Here is an 11865-nt window from a genome sequence, read left to right on the forward strand (position 1 = left end):
CCAAATTATGACTTAGGCCTATTTAACATTAACAAATGAAAATTTTAAAGCTCTTTTGGCCTGTTAAAGGTAATTTATTACGTGTCAAATGAAATGAGATAACATTAAAGCTTTGAGATTGCTAAGGTGAGTTTTATGGAGTCTGCTGCTTTGTTGAATACATCATTTATAGCTAGATATAGATCAATATGATGGGGAGATATTGTAAAAACTGATAATCATTACACCCGTGCGCTTACAAATGAACATTTCTAACTAGTGTTATTGGCTATATTTTCTGAGATACTAATCTTAATAAATGTTCTTCCTGGTTTTTATGGTTCCACCATAAAAAAATACATATATTCCAAAGGCCAAATTCATCTTTTATTTTACAGTTTTGGGGAAGTGCAGTTTAAAGTCCAGCCTAACGACCACAGAGGGAGGTATTTTTATAAGTTCATTTGTTACTAATCCCGTCCTTTGCTCCTGTAAACCTAAGGTAATTTAGCTAAAGTTAAACTGTATTTTTTTCCGCTTATAGTTGTACGGCAGTGATGTTTAGTTATCCTTTAACAGGTACGCAAGCAATTGAGTGTCTGTCCCAGAAGTTACACAATTTGATGCTTCTGAGGACATTGTCTTTTTTGTAAAGTGCAGGTTTATGTCAGCAAATGAAATGGATTTACAACTTTGTTCAGTATGACTTGCCATAACAGTATAGTGTGTGATTCTGTGTGGGGCATCTGATTCAATCAATAGAAATATAACCGATCCAACAATTAGTCTCTACTAATATTTAGTTTAAATATACAATATATGTTTAATACATGCAGCATTTGTTTATTTATGTTTTTATATCATATATCAAGAAGAAAATATATTCATATAAATGTATTAAATGTATTTTAGTAATTTTTTCCCAGATATATCTTTAGGCCAATTTTTCCATATGTGACCCTGAACCACAAAACCAGTCATAAGGGTCCATTTTTATGAAATTGAGATTTATACATCACCTGAAAGCTGAAAAAAAAAGCTTTCCATTGATGTATAGTTTGTTAGGATTTGGCTGAGATACAACTATTTGAAAATCTGGAATCTGAGGGTGCAAAAAAATCTAAATATCGAGAAAATCGCCTTTAAAGTTGTCTAAATGAAGTCCTTAGCAATGCATATTACTACAAAAATAACTTTTTGATGTATTTATGGTAGGAAATTTACAAAATGTATTTGTGTAACTTGATCTTTACTTAACATCGTATTGATTTTTGGCATTAAAAGAAAAATCGATCATTTTGACCAATACAATGTATTGTTGGCTATTGCTACAAATATACCTGTCGACTTATGACTGGTTTTGTGGTCCAGGGTCACATATTATACTAATATATATATATATATATATATATATATATATATATATATATATATATATATATATATATATATATATATATATATATATATATATATATATAATGTAAAAGTGTTTTGACTGTTTTGCGTGTTACTTTTGTAATATATTGTGGGTCATTTTTGAATGTTTTGGTAATTTGGAAAATATGTCTCAAACATTTTTGGGCAAAAAATTATTTTTAGCCATATGGATTTGATCACGTCACTGAAACAGTGAGTAACAGCACTCATGATTGTATTTTAATGGCTTCACCACATTTCAAAAACACATCAGGCATCAATATCTTTCTAAAACGCCTTCTTGTACACTGGAGCTGTGCTTTGTTAATGGATGAACCATTAATCCATGTGGGAGGAGAGACCTCCCATCCTTTAAATAAAAAGTTGTGCAGATGTCAGTTTCACTCCTCTCATCCTGTCATTCCTCAAGCATGGGAAAGGGTTTCGTCATCAGTAAAGCTGTCGGGATAGTACTGGTTGTGGTTGGTGCTGCAGCAGTAGCTACAATCATTGCCCTCTCTGTGGTCTACTCTCAAGAGAAGTCGAAGAACAATGAGGTTAAACCCACAACAACGACATCAGCTCCAACAACAGCACCATCCAATGAACCATGGGACCAGTGGCGCCTTCCTCAAACTCTCAGTCCTCAATCCTACAATGTCACCCTGTGGCCACGGCTCCAGCCGGATCCAAACGGTCTCTACATCTTCACAGGGAAGTCCAGCGTGATCTTCAAATGTGTCAAAGAGACAGACCTCATCCTCATTCACTCCAATAAGCTGAACATTTCAGACCCAGTCACCTTGACAGCACTTGGAAGCAAACCAGCTCCTTCCATTGACTCAATAAAGATGTACCCAAAAACACAGTATATGGCGATTCACCTGAAAGGTAAATTAACTGCTGGGGAAAGCTATGAACTCTACACAGAATTTGTGGGGGAGCTTGCGGATGACTTGGGTGGCTTCTACCGAAGTGAATACGAGGAGAATGGAAATAAGAAGTAAGAAGTTGATCTGTCCTGTCATTTTTCTTCTGTTCTGAAAGACCTTTTCGTATATAGTAAAAACCTTTGTTCTTCTTCAGAGTGGTCGCAACAACCCAGATGCAGCCAACAGATGCCAGGAAGGCGTTCCCTTGCTTTGATGAACCTGCAATGAAAGCGGTGTTCCACATCACTCTTCTCCATGATCGAGGAACCGTAGCCCTCTCCAATGGCATTGTGATAGGTAAATGAGCACTGCTTTGAAAAATTAGTTACTTTTCTAACAGCTACAAACAAAAAGTAGCTATAGTGAAGTTACGGTAACACTTTACAATAAGGTTCATTAGTTAAACAGTAGTTAATGTATTAACTAACATGAACTAACCATGAGCAATACATTTGTTACTGTATTTACTATGTTAGTTAATGAAAATACAGTTGTTAATTGTTTGTTCATGTTAGTGAATTAACTAATGTTAACAAGATTTTAATAATGTATTAGTAAATATTGAAATTAACATTAACACAGATTGATAAATGCTGTAGAAGTGCAGTTCGTTATTAGTTCATGTTAACTAATTTAGTTAACTAATGAACCTTATTGTAAAGTGTTACCGAAGTTACTTTTACACCCTAATCTCAATTAGTGTGACATGATCAAATTTGAACAGGTACATTTTATTAACTACAACAAAAACACCCTAATGTACATAACTGAGTCGAAAACGTCCACTGTACAGGGACTCAAATTGGTGGATAATTTTTTGTCAGTCTGTTTATTTAAATCAATCCCCTGAATGAATCGACTCACTAGAATGAGACTTGAATCAGACTTGATTCAAATCTGAACTCCCGTTCAGGATAATCTGGTTCATTAGAATAAATTTGACTTCATCCCCTTGGAATTATAAGGTTCTATCTGACATTTTTGTCGAAATTGAGTTATTCACATATTCTTATTGTGTGACAAATTATTTACATTATGTGATGTTTTTGGTAATGTTGAGTACATTTGGGGACTTTTTATTTAGAAAACAAAAAGGTTCTATCTACAAAGTCCAATGGAATGGAAAAACTTTGAAGCTCAATATCTCAGAACTGCTCAGAATGCAGATAGAACCTTATAATTCCAAAGGGGGCAATATATGAAAGAGAGAGGACCGTGCAGTTAAAAAGTTTAATTGTTCTATTAGCTTAAAAACAGTGATGTAGTGTTTGGTTGCACTACACATATTACTTTATAAAATGAGTATATGTTACTAAAAAAAACTATGGACCCTTTTCACAGACTGTGATGACGCATTTCCAAAGTTATCAACATCGCAAATCTAATAAAGTTTTTCATATTTTCAATTTATTAAACATTAATACACATTTATAAAGCTATAGGCCTACTTTGTGTTATATTACCTTGTCAGTAAATGGAAAAAAGAAAAGGGAATGCATCTCATGCAGATGAGTCCCAGGATTTTAATATGAATAAGATATTATCACTTTAAAACATGCAGAAAAAATGGAAAAAACTTTTCTAGGAATGACAACAACAGCACTAATGTACCCTATATCCATCATTATGACTTTGCATTGCGGATCCATTTCAAAAATGTAAAAAAAATGGCTTTTCAATACAGTTCCAATACAGTTTGAATTCAACCAATTCGACTCTGGCTTTGGAATTTCAGAATGATCATTGCATAAATTCAGATGCAATGAGTCCGAAGATTATTCCAGTTATAACCATTTTATGGTCCATTTATTCAGCTTCTTATACCCTTTTTCCACCAAGGCAGTTTGAGTGCTGGTTCGGAGCCAGAGTCTAGTTTCAAATCAGTTCTTTGTCTTTCGACACACAAAGCACCAGCTCCGAACCAGGAAAAGTGGTTCGTAAGTAGCACCAAAACGTTGCTAGGCTAGAAGTAAAAACCGCTTGCGTCAGGGGCTAGGGGCGGGGTTACCGTGACCAACAAGAAACTTGTGATTGCCATTTTTGAAATAGCAGCTAATCGAGCTAATAGCAGCTCAATTGTAATCTCCACCTATATACAAATTACGGCGAGCCGTGTTTGGATGCAGATGTAAGTTCGCAAAGCCATGAGCATCAACAGTAGTGAAACATCCGCGATTGTTGATAGAAAGCTTGTTCGAGATGCATCGGAGCAGCGCGGACCGATTCGGCGAGTGAAATCCAAATGCACAAGGAGTCGTAGTTACGTAGAGTCGTAGTTACGTAGTTAGGCTCCTCAGTTGAACCAACTCTGAACTGGCACTAGTACTAGCTCTGAACTAGCGCCCGGTTCGTGCTGGTGGAAAGGGAGTAATAATGATTTTTAGTAGGCCTACATTTAACATAGTTAGGCTATAGCAAGTTATTGACAACATTATTTTTATTTTACTTCATTTTTATGAACATGAGGACATAGGTTCTGTCTTGCGCACAAACGCACGTGCGAGCCTTTGAAAGTATTTGGCTGCAGAAAGACGCGTTTGGACTAGTGGACTTTTGTACACACACTGTCCATGCCATCACAAAAATTGGGCTGCACGCAGATGAGGAGTGCGGACGTCTGTGAACCCACCTGGTGACAAAAATTATGCGATGCAGGATAGTGAAGTACACTTTGGGGTTAATCCCGTAATAGCGGGCCCCCAATCCACCCAGGACCATTTGGATGTGCATACCCCGCATACCTAGACGCTACGCCACTGATGTTTACCCAACTATGACGACTTCCACTTCTGAGAACCCCAGAAATGTGAAAAGGGACCAAACTATTAACTATACTATAGAGAAGCATGATTAATCAGTTTGCTTTATTCCTTCAAAATACTGTAATTTCAAGACATCTGACAAAGTTGTATGGGTCAATATGTCTTTTTGACTTTCAGGGGAAGCTGACATCACAGAAGAAGGTACTCCTCTAACCAAAACAACATTTGCGCCAACAGAAGTAATGTCAACATATTTGTTGGCATTTATTGTCAGTGATTTTACCTTCATTGACCAAATAGATGAAAAACTGCAGGTAATTATCTTTTCACAAGGTCTTTAGAGAAAACTCCTATTTAATAATTAAACCTAATGCCCACTTTAACAAAGATATCTCAGAAAACAACATGTGTTCATCTACTAAAAAATTGCATGCTTTCGTTTTTTTTTTTCTTTTCAAAAAGATTCGAATTTTTGCCCGCCAAGAAGCCATAGATGCAGGACAAGGGAAGTATGCACTCAATGTGACTGGACCGATTATGAAATTCTTTGAGAAGTATTACAATGTCCCCTATCCTCTGCCCAAATCAGGTAAGAGTTTATGAGCAATGTTTTTTTTAAAAAAAGGTTTATTAATTTTGTTTATTGTGTTATGACCTATATTTTATGAGGCAATGAAATTGTTTTATTATTGAAACAACAGTTTAAGTAAGATTAGGTTACTACTTAAACCTTTTAGACCATTTTTAGAAGTTTAACTCATTCCTCAAAATGTTGCAGATCAAATCGCTCTGCCAGATTTCAATGCCGGTGCAATGGAAAACTGGGGCCTAATCACATACAGAGAGACGGCCCTGCTGTATGATGATGAAATATCCTCAAATGGAAACAAAGAGAGGATTGTTACTATTATTGCTCATGAACTTGCCCATCAGGTATGATCGGGAGTCCTTTTTTCCAATTTGATTCTCTGAATGCAAAATGATTTACAGAAGTTCTTTTTATCAGCTTTAAAACTGTGAAGTTCACTTTTCGCCATCTTCCTGTTTCTTTTTTAGTGGTTTGGCAACCTTGTGACTATCAGGTGGTGGAATGACCTGTGGCTCAATGAAGGTTTTGCATCTTACGTAGAATATCTTGGGGCGGATGAAGCTGAGCCGGAATGGAACATTGTGAGTATTTGAAGCTAATGCAAGATGCCAAAATCTATCACTAAGAGCAGATCATAACTGACTCCTCTATTTCTATCCCACAGAAAGATCTGATCGTTCTTAATGATGTGCACCGAGTTTTCGCCATAGATGCACTGGCCTCATCTCACCCTTTGTCATCTAAAGAAGAGGATGTCCAAAGACCGGAGCAAATTAGTGAAGTGTTCGATACGATCTCCTACAGTAAGGTAGCGTGGGAACTGTTTGCTAAGTTGCCTATAATGTTTCATAATCAAGAACATGCTGATTACATGGGGTTTGTCTGATAACTTGCAGTCTCTTCCTCTAGGGGGCATCAGTACTTAGGATGCTATCTGATTTTCTGACTGAGGATTTGTTTACTCAAGGCCTTCAAGTAAGTTCCCCCTGCATGCTATTCCATGTTGTGCCATACAATAAATATTGAATATACTTTTGATTTGGAGAATGTTTTTGTAAATTCACAACAAATTTGTTTCAACAGACCTATTTGGATCATTTCAAATTTAACAACACAGTGTACACAGACCTTTGGGTCCATCTTCAAGCGGTATTTTGCAATTAAACAAGAATGTTCAGCAGTATAATTATCAAATTTGTTGGCACAAAACACAAGCGCTCATATATGAAATGTTGCAGGCTGTGGATAAGACTGGCTACAGTCTGCCCAAAACTGTGCAAGAAATTATGGATCGCTGGGTTCTTCAAATGGGCTTCCCCGTGGTCACTATTAACACTGCAACTGGAGAGATCACACAGGAGCATTTCCTTCTAGACCCTACCACTAAACCAGAGAAGCCATCAGAGTTTAAGTATGTAAACAAAATATTTGGGGAAAAATAATAATCAAAAAGCAACTATTACTGATTTCAATTATGATAGAATTGGGCCTAGATATACAATTCTTAAAAAAATATCCACCACAAGGTTTTGTTAAAATGTGAAATTACTATATCCTATTTCTGAAATGTTCTTTTTTTCTTTTAGCTATGAGTGGTTTGTACCAATTAAATGGACAAAAACAGGATCAGAAAAACCCACAAAATGGCTACTACAGAAAAATGGTGAGTGACACTGAAGCCGCCTTTCGACTGCATACAACAAATGACTGCTGTTGGACCGGAAGTCATTCATTTCCAATGAATAGTAGTACGGGAGCTGCGTGAAGTTCCCATCATATCTGAATGTGGAAATTTCGTATCCAATTTCAGCTTCGGATGCATTTAAATATTTGAACTTCTGTTGCTAGACCGTATATACGACCAGACATGGTGTATTCTAATGCAAATTATGAGTGCAAAGTTAGAATTACCATTTATTTTAATACTTTAACATTATTCTGTAAACACTATTTCTGTAAAATGGCAGTTATTTTTATTACGTCAGATTTTTTTAAAAATAATTATTAAATCAATTTTTACGTTGATTAGCTCTATAAAATCTACTATGTTTTTATTTTAGATGTATTGAGGGTCATTTGCTTTTTATGGATATACTCATATATATAATTCTGTCATTATTTATTTACCTTTATGTTACAAACCGGTATGGAACTCCTTTCTTATGTGGAACCCCAAAGGAGAAGTTTAGCAGTACGCCCAAACTGCTCTGTTTCATTCATCGACAGTGGATGAAAACCTAGGGCTGTCAAGCTCCAAACAAGCAAAATTAAACTATTTCACAGAATTTGTATTCTATATTCCAAATCTTCTGAAGGCATATGATAACTTTGTGTAAGAACAGATTGAAATTTAAATTATTATTGACTGAAAATCTTACTTGGCAGCTGTGGTCAACATCCACTTTCATTAAATGCTTTTCATTGAACATTGGACATTATGCTAAATTTATTTTTTTATGTTCCACCGAGAAAAGAAAGCCATGATAACGATGAAAAATTTTAAAAGTTTGTTTGACCTTCGCATTTAATTATATATCATTGGGTGTTAATAAAGGACAAGATTATATGCTTTAACATAAATCCATATATTTCTGCTTTCCTTTTCTAATTTAGATCAAGTAGATGACATGAAAATAAATGCAAATGAGTGGGTTCTGGCCAACATCAATGTGACAGGATACTACAGGGTTAATTATGATAATGAAAACTGGGAACGCCTACTTAATGCTCTCCAGACATCCACACAGGTAAGAAGAAATACATTCATTAAAAAAGCAGGGGATATTGTTAAAGATACTTATAGCTTGATACAGTGTTTAAATATTTGTATTGTTTATAATTCAGCATAAACCACCAATCTTTTTTAATTTGTTTTCATTTAGAGCATTCCCGTTATTAACCGGGCACAGATAATTGATGATGCTTTTAACTTGGCCAAGTAAGATGCAAATTCATTCTTCAAAGTTATGAGTGTAATTTCCAGTCAGTCCAGATGCTAAAAAAGCACCTCTGCCCTTTACAGAGCAGGACATATTGCAACAACATTGGCTCTAAGAACCACACTGTTCCTCTCCGTGGAAACAGAGTACATGCCATGGGAGTCTGCTCTCGACAACCTGGACTACTTTTACCTCATGTTTGATCGCACAGAGCTGTACAGCCCTATGCAGGTAAGCTTCGTCTATTTTACTGAGCCTGAATTGAACTGAGCTTGAACTCTAACATCACATTATTTCATACCTGCAGGCGTATCTCGGAGAACAGGTGAAACCTTTGTTTAGACACTTTACAGATCTTACAAATTGGACAGATGTGCCACAAGGACATACTGACCAGTAAGTCACGAACATATAGAGATGATAAATGCTTAAATTTGCTCTCAAGCCTTTATTCACTGTATTCATGCCTTCCTATCTGCAGATATAATCAAATAAATGCGCTCAGAGTTGCCTGCAGTACTGGGTTGGAAAACTGTACAGATCTAGTAAATGGATGGTTCAAACAGTGGATGCAGAATGAGGATGTCAACCCGTGAGTTTCAATCAGTAGTAAATAGAAATCTTAGAGAGTGTCTAATGATCTTTCCTGAGTGTAGTATGGTTAAAATGCATACTGGTGTAGACTACATACTTATAAATGTTTCTAATGTTTGTAATAATCACTGGTATTATATTTTGATTTCTTTGTTTTTATGCATTTAAAGTTGCCCCCAAAAGAATTGGGATATTTTAATTGCTCTTAAAAATGTAAAATTTCACAAAACAAAAGATTTTAAATTATTAGGTTTTAAAGTATAAATCAATACATACGTTTTAAAATGTAATACAAATGTATTTAAAAAATTTTGGTTGTCAAAAATTATTAGATTATGTCTGTGAATGTAATAATTTAAACATTTTTTAATGGCTCAGAGAAGTTAGTTTTTAGGAAAGGTTTAGAATAATTTGAAACCTGGTACGTTTAATTTTTTTTATTTTATACATGTCCAAATACTTAAAATATATATGTTTTGGGGGCACTGTTTCATGAGTCTTCACAGTATGTCCATTTGTAGACTATAAAAATATCATCTGATTACATTGCCATTTAATTTTCTTTAATCTGCCACTATATATTCTCTTCATCAGTATTAAGGCCAACTTGAGGTCTGTAGTGTACTGCAGTGCCATTGCTGCAGGTGGTGAAGAGGAGTGGGACTTTGCTTGGAAAATGTTTGGAAAAACCAATGTTGCTACAGAGAAAGATAAACTGAGAGCTGCAATGGCATGTGCCACAAAGCCGTGGTTACTGAACAGGTGAGCTCACAGCAGGTTAAAGGGATAGTTCACCCAAAAATGAAAATTTGATGTTTATCTGCTTACCCCCAGGGCATCCAAGATGTAGATGACTTTTTTTCTTCAGTCGAACGCAAATTATGATTTTTAACTGCAACCGCTGCCGTCTGTCAGTCAAATAATAGCAGTGATTGGGAACTTGAACAATAAGAGTCGAAAAACTTCCATAGACAAAACCAAATTAAACCCTGCGGCTCGTGACACATTAATGTCCTAAGACACGAAACGATCGGATTGTGCGAGAAACCGAACAGTATTTATATCATTTTTTACCTCTAATACACCACTATGTCCAACTCCGTTCAGCTTCCGGCTAGTGAGGTCTGATCGCGCTCTGACAACGGAAGTGATGTCTCGCGCTCATTGAAGTATATGGGCGAGACATCACTTCCGTCTTCAGAACGCGTTTTTTGACCTCACTAACAGGAAGCTGAACGAAGTTGGACATAGTGGTGTATTAGAGGTAAAAAATTATATAAATAATGTTCGGTTTCTCGCACAAACCGATCGTTTCGTGTCTTAGGACATTAATGTGTTGTCACGAGCCGCAGGTTTTAATTTTGATTTGTCTAAGCAAGTTTTATTTACTGTTATAGTTGAAGTTCCCATCTACTGCTATTATGTGACTGACAGACGGCAGCGGTTGCAGTTAAAATCATAATTTGCGTTCGACTGAAGAAAAAAAGTCACCTACATCTTGGATGCCCTGGGGGTAAGCAGATAAACATCAAATTTTCATTTTTGGGTGAACTATCCCTTTAATGCTAATAATTACATGGATCTCTTGTTGTATTTAGCATAATACATGTGCTTTAATTGATTTTGTAGGTATCTCAGTTACACCTTAAATTCAACGCTAATTCGGAAGCAAGATGCCACCTCTACCATCATCAGCATTGCAAGCAACGTGGTCGGCCAATCGTTGGCTTGGGATTTTGTTAGAGCCAACTGGGAGTTCATTTTCAATCAGTAAGAAAAAATACTGAGAGACTATGCTATTATTTGCTTAAAAATACAAATAGCAGTTTTCTATAGCTGCATATCCACTTTTCATTTTCCATTAGGTATGGAGGTGGATCTTTCTCTTTCTCCAATCTGATCAACGGTGTCACAAAGAGATTCTCAACTCCGTTTGAACTGCAACAGGTATGTCATCTTCCCCTATATTTATTATCATCTTGTACAACAGATACTTACATCTGAATGTTTCTCAATCTGTTTTAAAGCTGATACAGTTCAGGGATGACAACGCCAACATAGGTTTCGGATCTGGAACCCTTGCCATTCAGCAATCTATCGAGAGGACTACCGCCAACATCAAATGGGTCGATGAGAACAAAAAAGCAGTCTTAGAATGGTTCGAAAGCCAACGTAAGCCTTAAAGATGAACATACTGTAGCTTGCTTGCTCTGAGGAGGAGAGTAACACTGGGACATTGCTTTGCTTGGCCTAGAGGGTTATAGCATTAAAGAAAATGATTATTTATTATTCAGGATGTTCTAAATTGCAATTTTTTCCAGACCTACTTTCTTCCTATGATGATGTACAGTCTATAAATATCTTTCTTTAAAGTGTGCCTCATGTTCATTCCCTCTTTGATTATTTTTGTAAAAAAATATTTTATAATGCTAAAATAACTTTGTAGAAAGAATTAAAATGAACTGAATATGCAAATAGTACAGAACTCTTTGGTATTTTTCATTTTAATATTTTGTCTAATGAAAATAAACACCTAAATCCATGAACTATCTTGTACTTTTCTAGCCTATTTTCAAACTTTTGCATTGTAGTATTTTATGTTACTGTGTCTTTCAGATGGTAAACAATAACCATCATTTTTTTCGTAAAAT

At 35.7% G+C, this 11865-nt stretch overlaps 1 protein-coding gene across 1 annotated transcript; it reads left to right on the forward strand.

Annotated features, from left to right (window-relative positions):
* The first annotated feature begins 1797 nt into the window (after window positions 1–1797).
* Window positions 1798–11760, forward strand: anpepb.1 (alanyl (membrane) aminopeptidase b, tandem duplicate 1). Its single transcript, XM_067380121.1, has 20 exons — window positions 1798–2401; window positions 2485–2627; window positions 5270–5406; window positions 5555–5681; window positions 5871–6025; window positions 6149–6262; window positions 6346–6489; window positions 6591–6656; window positions 6765–6830; window positions 6920–7092; window positions 7268–7344; window positions 8295–8428; window positions 8564–8619; window positions 8704–8851; window positions 8928–9016; window positions 9102–9212; window positions 9809–9976; window positions 10844–10984; window positions 11080–11161; window positions 11242–11760. Exons 1-20 carry the CDS (start codon window positions 1830–1832, stop codon window positions 11395–11397), a joined length of 2859 nt encoding a protein of 952 aa, XP_067236222.1. The 5' UTR covers window positions 1798–1829; the 3' UTR covers window positions 11398–11760.
* Window positions 11761–11865: the final 105 nt, after the last annotated feature.

Source organism: Chanodichthys erythropterus, chromosome 24 (genome assembly GCF_024489055.1).
Source record: "Chanodichthys erythropterus isolate Z2021 chromosome 24, ASM2448905v1, whole genome shotgun sequence".
NCBI classification, from domain to species: Eukaryota; Metazoa; Chordata; class Actinopteri; order Cypriniformes; family Xenocyprididae; genus Chanodichthys; species Chanodichthys erythropterus.